The 25,797-nt window shown below is 34.2% G+C and overlaps 1 protein-coding gene across 1 annotated transcript in view; it reads right to left on the reverse strand.

The window, feature by feature from the left end:
• Nucleotides 1-1,373: 1,373 nt before the first annotated feature.
• The window catches only part of LOC128548770 (uncharacterized), a 43,265-nt gene continuing 18,841 nt past the window's right edge, over nt 1,374-25,797 (reverse strand). The window contains exons 12-29 of the mRNA XM_053524217.1: nt 24,787-24,890; nt 22,154-22,219; nt 21,091-21,160; nt 20,590-20,726; nt 18,651-18,799; nt 18,239-18,388; nt 16,281-16,358; nt 15,775-16,081; nt 13,734-13,832; nt 9,380-9,518; nt 5,937-5,989; nt 5,340-5,440; nt 4,803-4,981; nt 4,474-4,614; nt 4,022-4,159; nt 2,784-2,951; nt 2,122-2,259; nt 1,374-1,560 (exon numbers count right to left, since the gene is read on the reverse strand). Of these exons, the coding sequence (XP_053380192.1) occupies nt 1,388-1,560; nt 2,122-2,259; nt 2,784-2,951; nt 4,022-4,159; nt 4,474-4,614; nt 4,803-4,981; nt 5,340-5,440; nt 5,937-5,989; nt 9,380-9,518; nt 13,734-13,832; nt 15,775-16,081; nt 16,281-16,358; nt 18,239-18,388; nt 18,651-18,799; nt 20,590-20,726; nt 21,091-21,160; nt 22,154-22,219; nt 24,787-24,890 (2,390 nt within the window). The 3' untranslated portion in view covers nt 1,374-1,387. The remainder of the gene's footprint in view (nt 1,561-2,121; nt 2,260-2,783; nt 2,952-4,021; nt 4,160-4,473; nt 4,615-4,802; nt 4,982-5,339; nt 5,441-5,936; nt 5,990-9,379; nt 9,519-13,733; nt 13,833-15,774; nt 16,082-16,280; nt 16,359-18,238; nt 18,389-18,650; nt 18,800-20,589; nt 20,727-21,090; nt 21,161-22,153; nt 22,220-24,786; nt 24,891-25,797) is intronic.

Here is a 25,797-nt window from a genome sequence, read left to right on the forward strand (position 1 = left end):
TGCCTGGCATTTAGAATTAAGTTTAGGAAGTAAAAATATTCTCTGAATTTGTCTCTTACAATTCGAACGGCCGACCCTTTGGAGCTTAAACAGCAACAACAGAATACCCAATGAAACCACAGGCGAATCTCTCACAAAACCGTGTCATACACAAGAACATTTTTTGCTAGAAATACAATGTCCACTGACAACACTTGAAAATTCTAGTTCATTTTTGATACTGAAAATTTTGTCATGTCTGTTCATATTTTTTTTAAATAAATTTCACTTTACAAATGAAAACAAAACATTTAATCTAAATGATGCAAATCGTCATAACAAATCTCTACAAATGATAGCGATTTGGCAAGAAAAACAACTGAGAAATAAGCAATTGGCAAATCGTAAGTGGCAAATAGCAAAAGAGCAATTGACGAACAGAAATTGGCAAATGGCATTTCGCAAATGAAAGTAGACAAATAAAAGTAAGCAAAAGATCAGTTAACAAATAGTTATTAACAAATGGCAGTTTGCAGTAAGCATTTGGCATGTCTAAACTCGCAATCAGCTAATAGTTATTTGCATAAGGGCAAATAACATCCAGCATATAGCTGGCAACTGGTAATTTGCATGTCCAAACCCTCTTTTCGTATGTTTGAGTGTACTTATGAACATCTTTAGTCTTCTTCAAAAACGCGTTTCTGTCAAAGGTTAGTGTTACTCTTTCTTCCTGTTTCATACCATCTCTCACTGTAATTTTACAAGGTATCAGAATGGGCAGATGATTCTGATAACATTAAACATATCGCTGTATAGAACAAAGATTTACAAAAGATTCTCTTATAGTTTAAATTGTGCCGTTTGCGCATAGTATAGATGGTGTCATTTGCATCTTTTAAAGGTACAATAATTAATAAAACTGCTTTTAAATAAGATGCGCGAACCTTGTAACTGACTAAGATTTATTACATAGGATTCTGACTGAACACTTTGTCACATATTTTGCGACCTCCGTGCATTATTTCATCACGAGCGGGCACCTGGGTAGAACCACCGACCTTCAGTAAGCCAGCTGGATGGCTTCCTCACATGACAAATTCAACGCCCCGAGCTACGGAAGGTCGGTGGTTCTACCCAGGCGCCCGCTCATGATGAAATAATGCACGGAGGGGCACCTGGGGTCTTCCTCCACCATTAAAGCTGGAAAGTCGCCATATGACTTATCATGTGTCGGTGCGAAGTTAAATCTAAAAAAAAAATAATAATAAATCAGATATCCTGTCTTTTTCTTTAGTTCACTGAATAAAATAAATGATATGGGCGTTGCATGATACAACGGTGAATTCAGTTTTACTAGAACATGTTAAGGCACTGCTTGAAAACTGATGATGAAAATGATGAGATATACCTAAGTATATTTTCCGCAGAGTTCATCCAATGTGTATAATCCCGGATAGAGATATCTAAACATTTGACAGCCATCCGGTGAACGATTTTCTTTCAAAATGTCAAGCAGTTTTTGTTCTCGAAGTTCTCTCTCGCCGCCAATATGTACATCAACTAATGTCTTTTGCAGATACCCTAATAAACATAAAGTTGAACATTTACCGTTGGGAAAAATATATACGATATACAGTCGACATCGTACATGCGAACATCTGCATTACTAAGGTTTTCTATTATACGACCGCTTAAAATCAATCCCAAATTCAACGATTTTGTACAAAACTTTTGTTCCTGCCTTGTAACTTGACAGGTTTGTATAATTATATATATATACTTTAAAGCAATCGAACAAACAAACAATTTCCAAGGGCAGACAAGAAGTATCCAACATATCGGAAAAGTAAGCAATATATATACTTTTGTGCACACGTATATCAGCAGTTGAGGGTAATTTTATCCCATATATCTACCATCTGTATATCTTAAATGGCGTTCTGGAATATGGAAGCTATTTCTTGAACTCTTTGATCAATCTTGGTAAATATAAACGGGTGTAAATAATTGACCACGCTGTCCATTGTAACACGTTAACGTATATGGAATAATATATTTAAGCTTTCAAACACAGACACTAACTTCCTACCAAATTTTCGGCCGTTTACCGAAGAGAGTATAAATGGTTTATGTTAAATATACCTTCTTGTCGATTTGATGCAAGTATATCAAGGATTCCTTGCATTTTGTAAGTCTTGCATAAGATCTTAAGGTCTGTCAGAGTGTGTTTGCAAATGTCGAAGATCTCGAGGAATTTTTCGCCTGGGTTTAAACTTTTACCTGCAATTTAGATAGTTAGTTGTATATGTGATGAGTATTGTTTAATGTATATGCACGCCATGAGAATGATATTGTGCAAAAGTATTTTTCTTGAAAAAGTTATAGAATCTCCACATTTATCTAAATGTATCAATCAATAGTGTAGAAAGGTTAAAGAAAGCCTACGACGTAAAATTGTTATCAACTTTACAATCACCACTAAACAAAAGAAAACAATTTAGCTTCCTTATTAATGATGTCTCAAGATGCCCTATTCATATATCACAATTTCCGATCGTCAAATAAGCTGTCGGTAAAAAAACATATCTTCCTGAATTGTGCATGGCAGAATAGTTCATTTCTATACGTCAATAATATTTATGAAATATAATTAGGAATAAGACTAGTGGTATGAAATACTTCCTTATGAATTACATCACATCCATTTACACTTTACTGAGCGCAAAACAGTATCAGAAAACTGCACATCACTGATACCTTATTATACTATATAAGGAAATATCTATGGTAAACGTTTTACTGACGTATATTCCTTTGGTCTTTTCGGGTTATGTCGAGTCTGTTATCATTATTAATGATATAGTCCCAGCAAGGTTCAGGCTGACCACCTGGAACTTGCACGTCATGTAACTCTTCAAGGGCTCTTCCGATCTTTCTGAATACATACTCGCTTAAAGCTAGAACGCTTTCGTCTGAAATATTAGTAAATCCATAACATTAACATGCCGCTACAGATAAATATAACAGAACATGTCAAAACATTAGGAAACTTTCACGTGCTTTTTATTAAATTATTCACAGTTTCATTGCTATTAATTGTCTATTTATATATCTGTTATGATTATTACAATACAACTGTGTTAAAAAGAGCACAGAACTTCAAAATTCTAGTTAGGTTTTGTTGCTAGAAATAAAGAAATATAACTAACGGTCTGAGTTTATAAGGATAAAAGAATAAAAAAGATCAGACAGTGGCAGACAAGAAATCTATGACATGTAAAACATATAAAGTTTAATCGTACTTTTAGTGGATACGAGTTACCAACAGTGAAGTTAGATGTAGAGTGAAGAGTTCTGTGGAAGAAACGACCAGTTTATTGAAGGGTATTTATGTTCTTATTTAGAGATTGTACATCGAAAGGGCAACTAGACTATAATATGCAAGTACTCAGCCAAAGCAACTTATTTACATTGTATATTTTTTGTCTATGTGCCTGGTGCAATGAAATGGAAATGTTATTACCAAAAAAAAAACGGGGCTAACAAAGGCAATAAAACGTTTTTGACAACTGGGTCCATACAACGCCCATGGCTAGTTTTGCTGAACAAAACTCCGAGGCATATTCAGTTTGTTTCAGACGTTTTCTGCTTTTTGCTTACATAAAACGCCAGGCTTCTTGAGACAGACAACAAAAATTAAACTCAACCAAATTTTAAGAATACAAATAACAAAATCACGATTAGCACGCGCACAGCCATGCAAAAGTATAACTTATTTTACCGATATTTGAGTAGGCATTCAGGTCAAAAAAACGATGTTTAAAATTCATTAGCCTACCTTTAAAAATAAAAAATATACCTGCATTCTTCTAGTCAAGTTTGAAGTCTTGCTCAGTATATATACAAAACTTTATATAATGTCTATGCATATATGCTGACTGTTCATACTTGTCTACAACCCTATTTGAAATATTTTCTTATTGTGAAAGCTCACGAGTATCAAATGTGTGATCAATACCAATATCAATACCAATAAAATTACCGTTTACTTCACTTGAGCGCAATATATCAAGACCGTCATGCATTCCATGCTCCCGGAGCATATCTGCCAGGTCTGGTATCTTGTATAAAAGTTTTTCTAGTTCATCCAGAAATATAACACCTGGTTTGGTTGCATTTTCTATAATTGATACAAGTTTTTTATTACTACATGTATTTGAGTATAGATTGAGTTATTATGCAACGCCGAGTGTTAAATCTGATAATATTAATTTGTCTTCAAAACGGGCTTGTTTTTTCGGCTCTTTTCTCAAATTAATATATCTATGGTTATTTAAAGAATCTTATAGGTGTATTATACAATACCAAGCATCATTTGACAGTGTTCACGTCTACAGTTTGGTTAATGAAGCAATTGTCATCAGTACTGCTAGCCCTAATTTAATTGTTTTGCATCGATAAAAATATTAAAATTGTTGTTACTATCAAAATTACCTAATTGTCTTTGGTCAATCTTGCTTAAATCACTATGCATGATCAGAAAAACCCAGCGTGGTTCAGCTGCTTTACTGTCAGTTCTGTTCAAGTATTCGCCAAGTTTCCTATATACGCTTGACGCCAAGTATGATATGGCCACTTTATAAAATAAAAAGATGAATGGATAAAAACATTTTTTATAGTTGTCAAGGAGAACAAAAATTCTTTGAATACTAGTGACATTTATAATGAATAAATGATAATAAATAAAAAAATTAGTAAGTAATATGATATAGATAACATTAGATACTTATTATACACATGATGTATGCGTAATAAAGACCTACCATTTTCTTCTGTGGTTGTTAATACATATGCATTGAGCTGCCCATATGCATTTTGTACATTCCCATTGTTTGGCAAGTGATGGTCCGAAAATCGCAAAATGAAGGTCCCATGCTTTAGGGTAAAATAGTATTTTAGTCTCAGTTCAGCCTCTTCCTTGCTGATAAACCCAAGTATCAAACTGAAATTTTTATAGGTGTTTCTATGAGGAATTGTTAAGTGTACATGTAATAGGCTAACGTAATGTAACGATTTGAATAAATCAACACATAAATATGTGACTAAACCAACACTTATTCAAAACGATTTAATCTAATTTTATGAAATACGTGTATTTTGCTAAACGGTTCTATATGTTTTAAACATAATGCAAAATCCTTGCGCATATGTGTGAATAAGTATTGAAATATATAAGATTATCTTCAATATTGTCCTTTTAGAAAATCTGAAGGAAATTAAAAGGAACAAAACACTTTAGTGAAAATTACGAGTTAATTAATGCACATCTGGAAGGATTAAATGATGATAAAAATAGGTACCCATTCTGCCAAAAATCTAACAGATATTTTTCAATGACGTTGTATGCATCTATAACCCATTTCCAGAAAGTTTGTGTCGAAGAAGTTGATTCCGTTTCATTCTGAAAGAAAATAATCCCTGCAATTAGTTTCATGTAAACCTATATAACTATATATCTGTAAAACGCATAACTATCGCCACCATTTCTTCAATTAATGAACAAATACGACTGTTTTAATGAAAACATATAGTTGTAAGTTACCGTATGGCTTTCTTACTTTCTTACTTGGTCTGTATTCATCACACCAGTCTAGAACTGCACAAACGCAGGTTGGTAACCAAATACTAACCCGGTTCAATGTTTTTTTTAAACGTTTATCTTATATATTATGTAGTCTAAGGGTTGGCCATCAAGTGGCAATAAGCGACACATTGAATGCAATGTATTCCACCTTCCATTTCTATACTTTATTGCTGTGTGTATTGACAGCCGCATCCAATGCTATTCAATTCGGATCATTTAGACCAGCTGAACTTAACAATATCACTTCGGTTTTACAGGGAAAATGATACATATTAACAAAAGCTAAATCTATAAAATTATCAGTTAAACTTACTATACAGAATTCTTCAAACGAAACAATCCGTGAATCCGGAACATCAGTTGTACCTGAATTGAAAGCAAACATATTTTTCATATTGACGAATGAGAACGCTGTTACATTTATCCCTTTCTCAATCTAGTATTGTTTAACGTTACTTTTTATCATGTTAAGCTGGAAATGTTTAGGGCAGAGTAAATATGCTTTATTGTATTTTATCATGCAACTACTGTGCACAGTGCTTGATATCCCTTGCCTGATACTTTTTGCAGGTCATTGGCTTGATATCAAAAATAAGCTCCTTCCATTCTGACGGACTAGTTAAACATTAGTTTCTTTCTAATTTGAATTTTGTTACAGGGTCCAGTTTAAATGTTGCACGACTATTTTTGTAAACTGATTCTGCAATCTCAACTAGTAATTTTCTTAGCTATGCCTGTCTCAACTTTCATCGCACAGTCACTAGTACTTAATGGCGCCATTATGTAATGTTCACCATGACATCACAATGTTACATGGATTAATTCTTGGAAAGGTTAATTATACACTTGACAGTATATAATACTTATTCTTAAGTTATGCCTAATTTAAAGCATCTATTTTATTAAGTAGCAGCAATAGTTGTTGTGTAAATAAAAATTCTTGGAACAGTGTAAAACTATAAATTAAACTTTACAGTCTCTCTGACTGAGTCTGGACTGGAAGTGGAAGTGAAATTTTATGCGCTTGGGATATATACTTGTCTGAGTGAAATGTTTAAAAATGTGGAAATAAAACCATGGTCTGATTTATTCAAGAGGATGATTTCTTTTATTCAGGAAATAATTAAGTAAGTAAAAAGTAAAAGTGGGCATATGTTGTTCTAGGCAGGTAAACTGAGATACACGAAAAATAAAATAACAGAATACGGTTCGGAGAACCTCACCCCTTTCAGCACATACCAGTTTCGGCCTGAGAACTTTGATACCAAAAGACAGTAGCCTGTTATTTTCTTTCGATTCCATGGTGACATGCTATATATGTATAACAGAAGTGACTTATGTAGGTGCATTTAAATAATTGTATTTCTATGTATTTCAGTCCTTATTTGAAATGGAAAAGAACTTTGAAACATGGTGGACGCATCTTTATTCGCTATGACATATCTAGTGCCATTATTCTGGATATAGAGAATATTAGGTTACTGTATTCCTTAAGTTTATCCGCCAAGTTGTAGAATGTTTATCCAACCCTGGGCTTGCCGAAGGGGATAAACATTTTGGAGACGAGAGGGATTTATTAAGTTAAGAAAGACAGTAACCTAATAAATAAAATAAAATATGTGTATAACATATACTCTTTTAAAATTTGTTTTTCGCTACAAAAAATACACAGAATTTTTCTCATTTGTAAGTTCCTACACCATTGCTTGATTCACCTACATATGATTCCTCTAGTTCTTACAATAAAAAATTGAAAACCCTTAAATATTAACTTCATTTCCTTGCAAGACAATATAAGGTAAAATTCAATAGGATAGGCATAATATTAGTAATTCTGATGAATATTTGCAATTTTAACATTTATAAAAATAGCAAAATGTATTCATTTTAGACATCGAATAACAGAAATAATTTGTAAATCGCATATTTTTATCTATACCTTAAGAAGTTGTGTTCGTCTATTTTCTTTTATTGCGGGACAAAAGTCTGAGAAATAAACACTTCTTATTAACTCATGTGAATGACAAACACTTTTGTAAATATGTGCAAAATGGTGCTAAAACACAATTCAGAAACCATAGTTATATACATACAAAAAAAAAATGCCATAAACAGATTTTGATCAGTGCATTTCCTAACGATCACATAAAGGTAAGATGTCAAAACAATGTGGACTCATCCACAAGAAACGGAATTCCGGGACAGAAAAGGAAAATCTTTGCATTTTGGGGCATGTGATAATAATATTCACAAATGATTTGAGAGTTCTAACCGTAAAAGCGTGGGGTCAAAATTTCGCAAATAGTAGCACCTAAAACTTTCGTTATACTATATGCATTCCAATCGGGATAAGAAGTGTAACATACAATGGACCAAATGCTAAATATAGTTCCGTTAATAGTTAATATCGAATTTTTATGCGGTTAGAGCCGAAATGAAAAAAGTGTTCCTGTATTCTGTCTGTGAATAAATATCTTTATTTTATGCTAACTGATGAAATACTGTATTCTATCAGTTAAATATTTTCATATCTCATCACTCACACTGTGAAAATATGAAATCTATATTTTCACACTGTGAGAGATATAGCTCCGCCCCCTCATTACATTGTGTATGAATTTTAAATTATTTGCTTAAAACAGGATGAAAATTATAGTCGCACTTTGTTCTTTATAGTATATTTCTCGATTCAAATTATTTTACTTAAAGGGAATTTCATACCGTTATGCAGCAAAATATAAAACAAAATGGAACTTTATGTCGCATGCGTCTTTATAACGTCACAGCACGTCTGACGTCATGTCTGTTTACGCGCGTCTGTTTCCCGCGCTGAGATTAAAACAGTTGCAAAATGCATTTCTCAACGTAATTGGGCATAAAATAAAAAGAAAATTTGTTTGTTTTTCGTAAATATTGAATATATCTCACCTCGAAGTGAGAAAATTTTCACATTTTCACTCGCGCTACGCGCTCGTGAAAATATTTGAAATTTTCTCACTTCTCAGTGAAATATATTCCATATTCACTCAAAACAAACAAATATCCTCTATATATGCAGTATTTCGGGTTGTGAATATAAATTATCACATATCCGAGTTCCGGCCTATATTTTATTCACTGTTAAAATAGAAGAGCACATTTGTATTGTTTCTTTTAAAATATTTCGGAGAAACTAGGAGCTGTAGGTAAAATCTGAAAGAGTTTTACTTTTGCTGTTGCTTGCAAGCAGTGTGACACGCAGGTATGATTCTCATGAAGAAGTAAAAAGGATTACCTCAAATAACAGAGGTAAGTATTCAGCACGAGTTATTTACACCGCCAACAGATATGATGTAAACGTGACACGATGTCACTCAATGTACAGTCTCGTGCAAATCCTGTCTAGCTGGTCGATAAGCTTCTTTAATAGGACGACTCCTTATTTAAATATGTACTATTTGGTCGGTATACTGGGCTAAAGTCAAAACACGAAAACTTCTTATGTTAGACCAGCAAGCCATTTAGTTAGTGTACATTATTGTATCGCAAAACTAATACCTGTTCATAAATAAGACCTCGTCTTTTTCTGGACATAAACATGACTCACCAAAAATAAAAAGCGAAATCCTTTGCTTTCATAATCTGCATATTATGTAAAAATATAATCGTAAATTTAGCTTCTAAACATTATGCTTTGTTATACTCACACACAGTTGATATCTATACATAACAAAGTTTATTAATACAAGTTAAAACATAATATATGAAGACATATACCAAACAACATTTCCTTCAAATAAAGTATGTTTCCATCAGATAGAGGTGTCAATGGATGTAACTTGAGGAACTTTGCCTGTAAAAGCTCCTCTACCTTGGTCCATGGCAATTCTGCATCCGATTGCAAGGGTAGCTTGAACTAAAACATTTTCGTTAATACATAGATTTAAAAAGTTCGAGGTTGAGAAAGTAAATACATGTAATTTCTATAATGCATTTAATTCAACCATAACATGTTATACTGAATATTGTTATACTTTCTAATTTAACATTTTAACTTTACTTTATATGAAGCTCTTAACAGCAACCTCTATCATTTAAATACACATTCCAGAGAAGGAAACTTCATATTCTGAAATTAGATTAGTTGGAAGGGATACTAGGCAGTATTTTCCTGCCTGAGTGTTTTCAAATATATAATTATTTATATATTAGTGTTTTCAAATATATAATTATTTATATATTTGAAAACACTGTTTTATGTTCCAGATATATAACTAAAGTAATAATTGTAAACAATTTTGACAAATAATAATACGGCATGAAAGACATGTACAACACAGATTCATTCTTCATTCAGTGTATATGTTATATTGCGCCAAGTGTAGGCTGCATTTCATTTCGCTGACATTTATTTGATTATTTCTCGAGAATTACTAAACATATATATGTGGAAGTTGTCTTGAGTTTGTATTGGTTGATTGTGGGAAGATTGATGTAAATAGTTTTGTGAAATATTGTGAAATACTTGCATTTTGTTGGTATTTTTTCAATTTATTTGTGCATTTTTTTCAGAATAACGTTGAAATTTTCAACTGATTTCTCTTCACACACAATGATTGACCAATTATCACTTGTAGCTTTTCATGTCAAACACCAATACAATAGACGTGAACTACTTGATATTGGAAAGTATGCCCGGGGGAAATTTCGGCCAGATATTCCTCTTTTAACAACAATAAAACAGTTAGGTATTTTAAAATACAGAGGTTCAAGAGGAGGTAAACATAAAGTTAAATCAATATGGGATGTCAATAAAGGGGTCCATTTGTATAATTTACAAGTACTGCCTGAAGAAATCACAATTATAGTTCGACCACGAAATGAAATCTGTATAAACAGTTCAAATTGTATGGATAGCCAAAACCTTGAAATTCAGCAGCAAAATACCAAAAATGTTACCAAAATTAGATGTGAATCCATTACAACAGGAAGAAGTGAGAAGAAAATTCGTGTATGCAGTTTCAATCCAAGATCTGTCAAAAATAAGACAGTTTCTCTGTGTGATCACATAGTTTCAAATGATTTTGATTTGGTAGCACTCACTGAGACTTGGCTCGGAACTACCATGGATAAAACGTGTATTGGCGAACTTGTACCGAATGGATATTCAATTAAAAGTGTGGCACGGTGCAGCGGCAGCCGTGGAGGGGGTGTGGCTCTCATACATAAGTCTGCAATTACTCTTCGTGTTGTTGCATCTAGTCGTGACAAAGATTTTAAACAATTTGAATACATGGATTGTAATTTGAGCATCAATGGATTTTCTGCACGAGTGGCAGTGATATATAGACCACCACCAACAAAACAAAACGGTTTAAAGACTAGTGTGTTTCTAGAGGAAGAATGGCCTACTTTCCTAGGCAGGTATGCTACAGTTGATAAAGACATCATCATTGTGGGAGACATGAATTTCCATCTTGATATTCCATCAGACCGAGATGCTGTCAGATTTAAAAGTGTACTTCAGTCATGTGGTATGCATCAACACGTGAACGGACCAACCCATGCCCGCGGTCATACATTAGATGTTGTAATAACCAGGAACGACAGCAAAATAATATCATGTGTCGAGGTCATCGATCCAGGTCTTTGTGACAATACTGGTAATATGTCACAGGATCACCATGCAATTCACTTCAACGCCAGTGCCGCAAAACCAGCTCCGATACGGAAGCAGGTTTCTTTTCGGAAACTACGCTCTATTGACGTAAGTTCTTTCAAACAAGACATCTCAGCGTCCCTTGCACTAAATACGCTTCCAGAAGGCGCAGACGTGGATCAGCTAGTAAATGCATATTCAAAAGGAAATTATCCTTACTGATAGATAAACACGCTCCTTTACGCACAAAAACTATCGTTCTCCGACCTAGCTGTCCGTGGTTTACAGATGAACTTCATGAGGCTAAACACTTAAAACGCAAGCTTGAGCGGAAGTGGCGTAAATCCAAACTAACAATCGACCATCAACTTTATAGGGACCAATGTGCTACCATGAATAAACTCCTAATTCAGGCCCGAACCGACTACTTCTCTGATAAGGTGAAGTCGTGTGGCACTGACCACAAAAGTTTGGCCAAGATAACCAAAAATCTACTAGGAGACAGCCAAGATGCTTCCCGTCCCTCTAACACATCACCAAAGGAACTTGCGCAGAAGTTTAGTGACTTTTTCATCGAGAAAATTGAGAACATTAGGAATGATATTATTTCGCATAGCCAAACTGATCGTGATTCAGTAGACTTGCATTGTCCAGAACACCAAGAAGTAGCAAACTGTCTTATTGATTTGGCTCCTACAACGATAGAAGAGTAGAACAAATTATACAAAAATCTCCAAACAAGTCCTGCGAACTTGACCCTTTACCAACATGGCTTCTGAAGAAATGTCTCGATGAGCTCTTGCCGCTGATAACAAACATCATAAATACATCAATGGAATTAGGTTATGTACCAAAAGAGTTTAAAAGTGCTAGGATAAGACCCCTGCTTAAGAAACCAGGTCTTGAACCAAACATTCTCAAAAACTACAGGCCTGTATCTAACCTCCCTTTCATTTCAAAAATCTTAGAAAAGGTAGTAGATGCGCGTCTTGAGCGGCACTTGAGTGAAAATGAGCTACATGAGGGACTGCAGTCTGCTTACAGAAAGTTTCATTCAACTGAGTCGGCTTTGATAAAGGTACAGAATGACATCCTCACATCTCTCGATCAAAACTCTGTAACAGTCCTCGTGCTACTCGATCTTTCTGCGGCTTTCGACACGATTGATCACCAAACACTGTTACACCGGCTCGAACATCATTTTGGAGTCACAGACAAAGCACTTGCATGGATGTCATCATATCTTAGTGACCGCTATCAAACTGTATGCGTTGATGGTGAGTTGTCGACGCCTACGTTGATGAAATACAGTGTGCCCCAGGGATCAGTGCTTGGTCCAAAGAACTATATCATGTACACTAAACCCGTGGGTGCCATATGCAGACGTCATGGACTTCTTCATCATTTCTACGCTGATGACTCTCAATTATACCTATCTTTTAAGCCGATAGAGGCTGTGGCCAGAAGTGAAGCTTTGCGCCGCATTGAGAGCTGTCTGACTGAAATTGTCTCGTGGATGAATTCCAACATGCTGAAGCTCAATGCTGACAAAACTGAGGTAATGCTATTGACATCAAAGCGTAACTCCAAGTACATTGATGACGTTTCTGTGAAGGTCGGTGATTCTGTGATAAAATCAACGAAATGTGTTAGGAATCTTGGAACAGTATTTGACAGCGGTATGGATATGGAACAACAAGTCAACTCGGTGTGCCGGGCTGGATATGCACAACTTCGCAGAATAGGTCACATCAGACGGTATCTTACCAGTGATGCCACAAAAACCCTTATAAACAGCCTGGTTACTTCACGGTTAGACTACTGTAATGCCTTGTTAAGTGGTATACCAAACAGCACACTTAACAAGTTGCAACATGTCCAGAACACTGCAGCTCGCGTAATCACTAAGACGCCCCGTCGCAATCATATAACACCGGTTCTGAAGGAGCTTCACTGGTTGCCAGTGAAATACAGGGTGCAGTACAAGGTTCTGACCCACACCTTCAAGGCGTTACACAATCAGTCCCCTGTCTATATTAGGGATATGCTAGAAGTGTATAAACCGGTCAGGACCCTAAGATCGCAAGACACGCTGTCACTGGTTATGCCAAAATCTAATACCATGATGTATGGCAATCGCAGCTTTTCGTGCACTGCTCCAAAGCTTTGGAACTCTCTTCCTGTCAAGATCAGGGAAGCTGACACGCTAGCTGCTTTCAAAAGCCTGCTCAAAACCCACTTCTTTGTACAATATTTTGTTAACTGACCGATACATTTATTTTTTTTTATCTTGTTTTTTTTTTAAATTATACTTGTTTTCATTCATGATTTTTGTTAATGTGGAATGCATTATCTTTTTATACGTATTTGTTTGTATTTTTGCAATTTATTCTGTAAAGCACTTTTGAACGTGTACAAGTGCATGAAAAGAGTGCTATATAAATGTGGTATAATAATAATAATAATTCTTACCACATCAACACCCCAACACTGCCACATAATGGACGTACTGGCAAGAAACTCTTGACCCGGTACTGAATCATGGAGCATAGTCATTGGGAGAGACAGCGTCTGCAATTTGTAAACATATACATGTGTCCAGTTTAATATTACTCTGAAAATGATATAAAACAATAAGATAAAATAGACGAATGGACGAACCAAACGAAATGCGTGTGACACAATATTTTTGTATCTGGGTATATCTTTGTAAGCAAAGGTTCATTGTGGGCTATAAGTAGGCAGTGGAACTAAAAATACAAATTTCAAGTAGGTACTGCATCAAAGTATACTCTCTGAAAAAAAGAAGTCAATTTTTGAAAAAGTTTTATTTGATCTGAAAAAATATCCTGGGTAAATTATTTAGAAAAAAATGGAGACTCTGTTGTAGACTTAGATGACTATTGACCTAGTACCTTATGCAAACCATGCATTTTTACCACTAGGCATGAAAAAAAGCATGCATAATTACTACAATCTGAAAAGAAAAATATGTAAAGATCAATCAATTACTACCCTGGGGAAACTGTGACATTTTTCGTGGGTGGTGAAATTTGTCAACAAACTGACGATGCTTTGAAATAACTGAAAACCCACAGAATTTCAAGAGGTAAAATATGTTGAAAAAAGTTTCTACTGGAAAGATAACAATCTTCACTACCTTTATATATGCGTCAAAGTATGAGAAAAATATCTAGATATATGAGAAAATTGAAGAAAACAACATCAGGACTGTTAGATGCACGATTGTGTTATCCTGCATAGCATTTAACGAAGATACTTTTCAATTGCATTGATATAACATAGACAGGTTATGGGTTTACAAACGGTGTTCACTCAACGATTTCATTCTATAAACAGATTGTTTCCCTTGTATTAAGAGGGCATAGGGTAAGTATCTATTATAAGTACAGATCGATGGTATGGTATCTATCGTTCGGCGTCTATAGTTTATCTACAATTTGGTTCGTTATAACCCTAGAGGTCAAAATTTTAAACCAATTTTTATGCATCTTGGTTCTCAATTAAATCTCGGAAGAGTTTGAAACTGGGTCATCTAGGGTTAACAAGTAGATCACAAGGTCAAATCAAAAAGAAAACATAAACTCTCCAGAGGATATGTTTTCTTCCTGATCTTCATTAAACCTGTTCAAAATGTATATACGTATGAATGTTTTAGGTCAGATTTATAATCTGAAGCTGAAAACTAGGTCACTAGGTCAAATCATGGGAAAAAAATTGTTAATACGCTAGTGGCCACATTTGTTTACTTGGTCTTGATGAAAAGAAATCGAGGTCAGGTTTAAAATTGGATCATCTTGGTTTAAATGCTATCTCATATTTTATACTTAAAATATCTGACATTTCTAGGTAACAAGGTCAACTCATAGAAAGTCCTTGCTAACACTCTAGAGGTCATATTTTCTAATTGGTCAGTATTAGTCAAAATGTTTGTCTTTATATTATCTATATTATCTAGAATAAGTTTGAAACTGGGTCATCCGGAAAAGACTAAATGGCCACTAGGTAAAATCATAATATAACCTTAAAAACTAGAGACCATATTTTCAACCTTGTATGTATGAATCATGATCAGAATAATCTTATTTATTACGGCTGATACAGGTAACAAAATGGATCATCTAGAGCCAAAAAGTAGATCATTAGGTCAAAATAGAAAAATCTTGTGAACATTGTAATCTACATGGAGACAGAAAGAATGTCACTAGAAGGTCAACTACTAGAAAAACCCTTTTAACATTCTTGAGCCCACATATTCTACCTGTTCTACATGAAACATGGCCAAAATATGCGACTTAATGACATATAGGACACGTTCGGAGATGGGTCATCATAGCTTATATGGTAAAAAAGTCAAGGTCAAAAGAGCGACTCGGGACCATTTTGATTCCCTTCTTACAATATCTAACAAAATATTTGATGATGTCAAAATGCAATATTCTTTTTCAACTGTTGTACATTATAATAACTGCAAAACAATCTGTTATTTTACCCAGTATGGCCTGTCAGCGAGTGTTGTTGTAAAAACTGTTCTATATTTCACTTTGTACTCCTGTTCGCCTGAGGTGAACTCTTCCGGAGGGTATTTATTCTTTATTTTCAACTTTCTAAAGCTTGCCTGTCTTGTGGGTGTGAAACAGATTTGGTTTGATGTCAGAGGGAGTCTTCTCTCTTTCGCTTTCATTGAAAACTGTTTCATATCGTCGTTGCCATCAAAACTATCATTTATGTCGCTTTCGGAGAGCAGCATTGCCTCTATTTTATCGAAATGTGGCGGCAAATTTTCGGCCGCTAGAATCCTGTAAAATGAAGTATATATTTATATTGCGTGAGAATTCTATACTGTTTTGAAAATGCTGAGGCAATTGGACTAATTATGAAAACTGCTGATGCAATTCCAAACATCTCTTTATTTATCTAAAGTTCGATTTAGTACATACGTATATAGATTACCGCATCTCAATGTTAGTTTACTAACGCCAAACGTAATATAATTACCTGACGGTCAAAACAGGAAGATGTTTCCTCCCGTCCATTCTGATGAAACAACTGTCCTGTTCAGTGACGAGAAACGTACTGAAATTCATAAGGTATCAGATAATTTGTTTCACGTTCTGGTTTGTGTTGCTTCACATGCAGTGTATGCTCTTATTGACCAGTATTTCATGACAAAGATCGACCTACTTTCTTGAAACTGTTAAAGATTTTAAAAAATGCAAACTGTCATCATTAACTTTTTTACATAAACATTTTAATCCTCTGCATTAATTGAAGCCACGGCGTAATTTGTAAATTACCTAAAATAGAAGCATCTGAAACAATGGGAATAAATGAGTTTATCTCAAATGCTACAAATTTAATAAAGCTTTGAAATGTTAAAATGTATATATAAAATCTTCTGACCAGTTTTAAGTATGCTGTTATTTTTTATATCGAACATAGTAATGAAACACGTATATTAATTTTCTGAAATACTAATAAACACAAACAAATTAACTTTCTGATATAGAGAAAAAAATGTTATATAAAATGGTGAATATTTTTTCAGTCCAACACTTCAGTCCCAAATATAGTACTTTGAATTTGATCGCCACACGATTGTCTACAGGTCATTACAAGAAAAGCTTTCATCTATTCCATATTCTGTCCCTTGGTATCATACATTATCTCTGACTGTGCGTTATGATCCGATCGGATATATAGAAAAAGATTTGTATATCTGCTGGTATTCAAATAAGGACCCTTGTGTCGACAGCCTCTTGCGCTGAAATATGTATGAAGCTAACCATGCTCTATCGCACAACCCCAACTAACACAGGCTGCGCATAGAACGAACGGTTACAACAAAGCTATTACTCTGTCAACTGGTGATAATGATAGCATGATCAATTTGCATTGGGGGGTTTGGGACATTGCGCATGGTTAGCAGTGCCAGAGCTACTTTAATTAAACAAAAATATTCTTTCTGCCCACTTCCTTACACAGATACCTCAGTTATTTTTCTCATTATGGCGGGAGCCATATTTAGTGCACTTTTGCTTTGTTCTTGTTGTAGAAAATATAATATTGTCTTATGAAAGGAATAAATGACTTTCTTATTTTCTTATTGGCTTCTTTCTTTCTCGAGTATTTCTATTGTTGTTATAAGATTCAGATCTGGGCTATGCAAACCTCAATACCTTAAGCTCAATCGCACCGTTAAATGTTTTAAAAAGAAGAGACTGTAACATGATTTTTTAATGTAACATAAAGTTCTGGACCATTTATGCAATAACTATTGCTATATTAATGAAATTGTATCTCTATATAATAGTATTGTAACATATTTTTATTGATAAATTGCCATAGTAATAAAAACTGTGGATCGCTTTACTTGTGTACAACATATATAGTTACTAAGGGTTGATCTAAAGTTTTCATTCTTTGTCTTTAAACCGTAGAAAATAATATTAATTTTACTGTAACAAATTAATTCCGAAATAAAGTGAAATAAGTGTTTTAAAACACTAATGAAGGTACGGAAAATATAGTGGATGTTTTCATTTAATAACATAAGTTTTCTTGCTGAAATAATTTCTTGCGATGTTCTGTTATTGTCCAGATGAAAAAAACATTCCTCATGCAACAATTGGTTTCCTTGTTGATAACTTGTACTGCATGCTCATATCTGATAGATGTCGCTTAGTTAGCAGATAGGTCAAACAAAGACCCAAAGTCTGCTAAATGTGAACATATTAACCATATTAATTCATTTTCGTGATGTAATGGTAATGATATCTGTCCGATATACAAATGATATTGGTCTAATGATGGTAAGATATTAGTTTCCTGGCTTGGAATCTGATTAATAAGTAACTGTGTTTAACAGTGAAGCAAAACAAAAAGTAAGGACAATAATAGCATTCCCTCTAATCTTTTGGACTAACGTAAATACATTGTACTATGATTGTACTAACCTTTTTGTGAAGTCATTAAACAAACTGTCCAACTTGTGCTCATAAATGTCTAGTTCTTTCGTAGCCCATCCACATTCTACATGGATATCGAACAATAATGGAAGAATTTCATGATGCAGGTCATGAATGTACCTCCCAATTCGGCTGCATCTGAAGTTGAAAAGAATTTAAAACAGAAAAAGCGGGAGCATGTGTATATCTCAGTTTATCAACATATTTATTATCAAATTAATAGTTAGCTGCATTAAGCTTACAACTGAATTCCCTTTCAAACCGAATCGTACTCTTTAACAATTCATACTACATGCAATGCACTAATGAGCAAAATACGCATATGATGCCGTTTATTCAAAACAAAAATAATGTTCCAGTATACATGTACATGGAAGTCAATCTTTGTCAATCACTATACCTGGAAGCAAGCTCGTCTATTTCTTTGTAATCTGCAAGTCCAACATAAACTAACTTAAAGTTGTCTTTCCACGTTGATACACAATCTGTTAGTCTCAAGACAATACTCTTCATTTCTTTTAGTGTTTGTTTCAATGATGCACATGTACTCTAAAAGCAATTAAGTTAGCTTTACAAATATATCTACGGAGATTTCAAGGATACTGCAGTATTAAAATGAACAGTTCATTATTTGAGCGTTATGTTATAAGCATAAAATTATAGAACAATTTAACTAAAAGTGCATTCATACTCCTGACTGTGTTAAAATGAACACATTTCTAATATTTTGTGTAGAAAAGCCCTGACTATTTGTAATTTGTGAACTCTGCTTACCCATTGATATTAAAATCATACCAATGTCTAAAATCTTAATAAAGTCGTATACACAAAATGTTTTGTGAATTGATTAATGCACCCAGAATGTATCCCAGGCACAGGAAATCAGCAAATTTTTGTATATGCAGATGAAAACACTTCACAAAAATGCAAATCTTTAGAGAAAAAATAAAAATGTATTCTATGAACAAAAGTTGGCTCCTCCTTTATTAATGACGGGACTGTCTTAATATAGCTATTAACAATTTTATAAATTATGTATTAATTGGTTTCAGAGTTCATTCAATATTCACTTGTCTATTATTGATAAGACCAAACATATGTCCGTTATATTTATCTGATGAAAACCGCCCATATTATTTAGGTTACATCAAAGCAATGAAATACCAAGAGCCAAGAGCCCCCTTTCTTGCTTTTCATTTTCGCGTTATCATTAAGTTAACATATTCGTTAAAACTAATGCTTAACTGCTGATTCGAAAAATACCATGTCAAAATTTATAGCCAGACTCTTTCCTTCAAGAGCGGTTAACAAAAGTCAAATGATAATAGTTTGTCATGAAAAGTAATCAAATAACGGTTTTATATTTGAATCTTAAATGCATTTTTTGAATCTGTCAGAGGAAGCTATAATGTCAAAATTAGGTAAAAATAAAACCCAAGAAATGTCAGGTATCTACGTAGAGTATCCTTAACATGTCGTATCACACATTGCAATAAACAGCTGACAACTAATTAGTAACAAGGTATAAAAATGTAAAAGATGCAATTTAAAACAATGCGCATGTAGGTAAGAACCTTTACTCAGATTCGTTCATAATACTGTGAGTACCTAATGCAACTTCTTAAGTTTATACAGATGGGAAAATATATATTTTAGTTAAATTTTGTTGTAAAAGTACATATATTATATCGATATTTAGTCTGCACATCTTTTAAGTCTTTATTTTAAAAGAGAGCACGTAGAGAGCATGGACCTCTTGGTCGAGTGGTTAACGTCACTAACTTCGAATCACTTGCCCCTCACCGATGTTGGCTAGAGCCTCACGCAGGGCGTTTAATTCTTGATGTGTGGAAACCATCCAGCTGGCATACGGAAGGTCGGTGATTCTACCCAGGTCCCCCCATGATGAAATAATGGACGGATGGACACCTGGGGTCTTCATCCACAATAAAAGCTGGAAAGTCGCCATATGACCTAAGACAGTGTCGGTGCGACGTTAAACCCAACAAAAAATGAAAAACAAATAGCATAGAACATATCAAAATGATATTGGAATAAGGGTTTCTAAGTAAGAGTTACTAAGTAATAGGACTAAAACTTGCAGTATTTTAATGCTTTTTGACCTGTGCTTATATTAACCATGAACTGAACATCGCAAACAGTTTAACTAAAATCGGAATATGGGTTTGTTAAGAACCGGCGATTAAGTTTTTACTGACAGACGGGCAGAATGACAGGCGACAGACAAATGGACAAAAAACATGCGCTTTAAAGCGGTGCCCTAGCAACACAAGAATAAACTCATTTCCCAATTTTTATAAAGTAAGCCTTGATCATACCTCATTGATTTCGTATAAAAGACTTGGAGACATTTCCTTTGATGTATCATGTTTTTCATGGTCTTCTGAATATGGCTGATTTCGTTTATCTTCAATCAGTATAGACTCTGTTATACATTTTTGATGTTGCGACTTGACTGTAATATGAAAATATGAATTTAAGTTCAAAAACTATACTTCAGGTTCAGCTGGAAGGTTAAGGTAGGCTTTTAGTGCCAAGCGTACCATTTTTGACGTATCTGGTATGACGCGTCAATGGATCGAACCTCAATCTTTCCGCACTCAAAGCGGACACTCTACCACTGAGCTATTTAAAAGTTAATAGCCCACTTCATATTACATTCCTCTCATTAGTGTTACATTAAAACACTTCGTGCAATATGAGATTTTACTAACAAGCTACAGACCATCATATTATATATACATATTTAGTTATAGTTCATATTTTCTCTTAAAATATAGATAATGTAGAGTTTTCAGTAACAGAGCAATATAACTTACCAGAACCTACGGGTACAGATGTTTTATCGACATATAATGAGGACACTTCGTTCGCTGTGGTTACAATTTCCTGAATTAAAATTGATCTATCAGAATAAACTGACTGAGTACATAAAACAGACTCAAGTCTCAAGTTATATGTACTCTAATATATCACAACTGAATATTTACATCAGCTAAATGCTTACTATTATATAAATATTGCATTCCTAAGAGGGTGATATGAAAAATGTTCACCGCTTTATATATGAATATTGACCGAGGCGCCAGCTCAGGAATGCAGTATTTATTTTATTATACCGAAAGATATATTTACTGGAAAATCAACATAATAATTAATTTAACATTAAAAAGTTATTACTAACCAAATAATGAAGACAGAAAAAAGGACTCTTTACTTGTCAGCACTCATAATTTGTGGCGACTTTGCTGTGTAATAAGACTTTTTTGACAGATTAAGTCGAGACGTTTACATATCGCTGACCTCTATATTTATTCTAATATTTCAACATTGTGTCAATCAGTAGCATTCGAAAAACGGCGATAACTTTCTTTTTTCTAAACGAAACATATAAGTGCGAGCACTCATTTCTTAGTTAGATCATTTCCAAACTTACTGTGGTAGCTTCGATTCGATATTTGATGTAAATTTGTTTTCGAAATAAAAAAAGAAAACTCAGCCGTGTTCACACATGCCAGAAAAGGGTAATTTAATCCTAAAGTATAATTATATAAGCGCCTAGTCACATGCGCAGAAAAACAAAATAACGCGGTGGCTCATATGATATGAAAATATGGATCATATCACCTGCGCAAGAATTGAAAATAACGATTTAGCGCATGTGATATAAAATCACTGGGGAATATGATATATTATTCAAGTTAAACTAATTGGAAATTTGCATTGGACATTTATGTGAGGTATAATAATTATATTATATACCTATATTTTTGCATCATATACACCTTAATGTCAAACTCTTTATATTTTTTAGTGTTTATATGGTTAACCTGTTATCAATAAAATATAGCATAGATGGTTTTGTAAATATTAGTTACTTACATTTTTGATTTTGCCGACTCGGTTTTGCAGTTCATACAAAATTTGAGCCGTCTCCTTTATGTTATTCTAAAATAGAGGCAAACAAAACTGATTGCTATCATAGCGGCGACATTACATAGAAAATGTACACAGTGATAGACTTCATAGATTGCATCGACAGTTTCATTAAAGGAGCAATGGAGAGATTTGATAAGTATATCAATAGATGGCACCCGCTTAAACGTAGTTCTGGAAAATTTGTTTAGAACGTTAAATGTTATTTGTTTTCTCTTTTTGAATAATTACATATTACTTCTAGTGAAATCAACTCTAATATTTACAGTCACAATATTACAACTGAGCTAAACTAAAAATTAAACCATTCATTTTCTATGCTACCTGAACACAAGACAGATTTGATACATGAAACTTTATTATGAAATTAAAGAAAGAATAGATAAAATCAAAGCTTATTTTCATTAGGCGACTTGAACATATTCATTCAGCTGCCTTCCGTTTTTTTTTCAGTTTTGATCAATAAATGTTTATGTTTGGGTACAAGATAATACTTTACTGAGTAATTACAGTCTCTTACTTAGTTTACACGAAGCAAGGCAAATACAACGGTTTGCAGATTATTGACAATGTCCTTTCTTAAATACTGCAACAAAATATAAGGATATGCATACTTTCCAAATTGCCCATGATGTATAAATAAAGCTCTCCTATAGTTTTAAATGTTAAAATCTGAATACTGTTTTGGACAGTAGGACAGATACAGACAATGACGTACATATTTTCTGTATTGCCTCCAAGACATATACAAGATGACAAAAATCTTTTGTACTTTAAAAGTCTTCTCTAATGATGTAGCGACAGAAAGACAGACTGCCGAAGAAATAGATAACGAAATGATGTAGAAACGCTCAACATTTCCCATAAGTTATAAGCAAGGATTAATCTTTTTCAAGTTTCATATACGATATCATCCAACATCTTTGAGACAGAGGACTGGGGTAAAAAAGGGAAACAAATGTAAGTTTCTATCAAACCTTCTATCTTTGTAGAATTTTTTCTGAAAAAAAAAAATCTTTTCAAAGGACTAAGTTACCATGATAGCAACCTGATGTTCTGTAGTTATTGAATATAGCTACATGTCTAATTTTCTATATGGTATTTCTCATCACACCATGTTATTTAAAATACCTTATATTCTTTTAAGCTATCTCAGTATCACGTTTATTCCGACGGGCATAGGACGGCTGGAATAACACAGATGAACGGCGCGTACCTATAGTCCTCCCTCTCCTGGTTTTATCAGTATTATGCTACGATAAATGTGTGTAATATCTAAACTACACACGTCGTTATTTTGACAGCATCCATTAAAAAAAAAAACGATTTTTCTCCAAATAAAAAGTACATTCCATTTACTTCCTTTGAAAACGATCGAACCTTGAAAGTTGTAATGTGTTTTTAAAGAAACCAGGGAAGCCAGGACCACTTCTTAGAAATAAAACAAGGGCTGCAGTCGAATGACAGCCATATCTCCCGCCGATGCCATTTGAAAAAGGGCCATAACTCCAGAACGAGTTGAGCAAATCCGAGATTTGTTTCTTCCTCCACAACTAAGCATTAATAGTAGTAATCCCTAAAAGTTTGAATCGATTCAATCCTATAATGAATGAATAATGAATGAGCAGTTGCGATCACCAAAAAATACACTATATTATATATATATAAAAGAAAAAAGAAACAAAAGACCATAACTCCCGAACAGGTGGAGCAAATCCAAAATATTTTCTTCCTGCACAACTAAGCATCAGTAGTAGTAATCCCTGAAAGTTAGAATCTATTCCGTCAAATATTGAATGAGTAGCTGCGGTCACAAAAATCTTGCATGGACGCATGCACGGACGCACACACGGACGGGTGCCATTACCATATTCTCCTCCGATGCCTATCGGCTGGGGATAACTATGTTGTAAGTGTACCTTAGATGGGTTAGGGTTAGGGTTTAGGTTAGGGGTCGTTATTCTATGGGGGTCACAATTCTATGTGAGGGTCATTTTTCTACATGTGGGGGAGTCATAATATTATGACTCCCCGGTCATAATATTATGACCGGGGAGTCATTATTCTATAGGGGTCAGTTCTTCTTCGGTAACATTTGAGGCGTTTGTGACCATCTCGTGAAAATAAATACTTTTCATCTATCTCAAGTGATCTGTCAAAGTCTTTTCCAGATTGACTGGTTTTGAACAACCCTTGTGCATATTTGGACTTCGTCTCCCGATTTTCCACGTATTCAGGTACTCCTAGGACAGGTTCAGAATGTCTCTGAACTCTCTTTATGTCAAATAGTCGATATCTCGTAGAACGCCCTTGGGATAATAACTTATCAGGGCCGTCATCTTCATCATTTGTTCGTGTCAATACGCCTCGAAGACGGCCATTGTCATCTGGTTTCATTTTATCCTCCAAATCAGATTGACCAGTCTCGAGCTGTACAAAATATGTTTTCAATTACTCAATCATTTTCTAGACAACTACATACATTGACTCATGATATTGTGAGAGCGAGTTAAACGTAAACTAAAAATCTTATTACAAACAATATGACTACAGAATATTAATTCCAAATTTACAATTACCTCCCGAAGTACATGAAACCGAAAGAGCCGATGCCTTTCAATGTCCTTAGGTGTTGATTCCGTTGATTGTTCTTTGTCTTTCTGGAGAGTTGGTTTGAGGTTTGCTATGAAATAGAAGAATGCAACTTCAAAACTGTGGACAGTCTCTTTAAAAGATACACAACTGTCAATGACATTTAGGTAAAATGTTACGTATTTAATTAACAATATCGGCAACAATCGGATGTTAATTTCGCTGAAACAACCCTTAATATTTAAAGTTATATACGAGGACCATTCTAGAAATAATGGCAATAGTGCCGGAATATGGTAATCAGCCTATGTATAGAACGGTGACACTCCATGAGCCGCAGCGTTTTCATGCATCATCTGAAGATCGTAAATACCAGTCCTATGACGTAGTTTTTTTGTAATTTTGTTGAATAACTTTCAATACTTTGTCACTATAAAACTGTCGAGTTTTTATACGGATAAGGGATTTGTACAATAGTACCCAATGCGTTAAAGATGATGAATTGCAAAACCTTTCTGGTAATTTTAGTTCCTTTTGCAGTTTCTGTTCTACATTCACCATTGTCTTTTGTCAAGGCGACGCTATGTCTCATAAAAGTATATCCAGATCTCATCTCATGTAAGGAGCTGTGAAATTGTGCGATCATCTATATTTAAAATTTTTTGGCGTTTCTTTGGCACATATTCCTCTACTGGTATTTTGGTCCTTAGTTAACATGTGAGGCACCCATCGAACACCAACCTTTCTTAAGCCCAAGTGCTTGATGAGTATTTCATGAAATCTCTCTGTGTCTTAGACACAGTGTACCTGGTTTCTACATCAACCAAACGTTTTGCAGCAGCAATGTTTGTTGACATCACTCCAGTTTTGTACCTGCCAGGACGAGCCCTGTATTAAAGGACTGCAGTAAATTCCCGATAACTGCAGTATAACTGATGAAATTCATATTATTATTCATTCAGTTCTTATCTCAAAAACTTTCAATATTTCAAATATAA

This window comes from Mercenaria mercenaria, chromosome 15 (genome assembly GCF_021730395.1).
Source record: "Mercenaria mercenaria strain notata chromosome 15, MADL_Memer_1, whole genome shotgun sequence".
NCBI classification, from domain to species: Eukaryota; Metazoa; Mollusca; class Bivalvia; order Venerida; family Veneridae; genus Mercenaria; species Mercenaria mercenaria.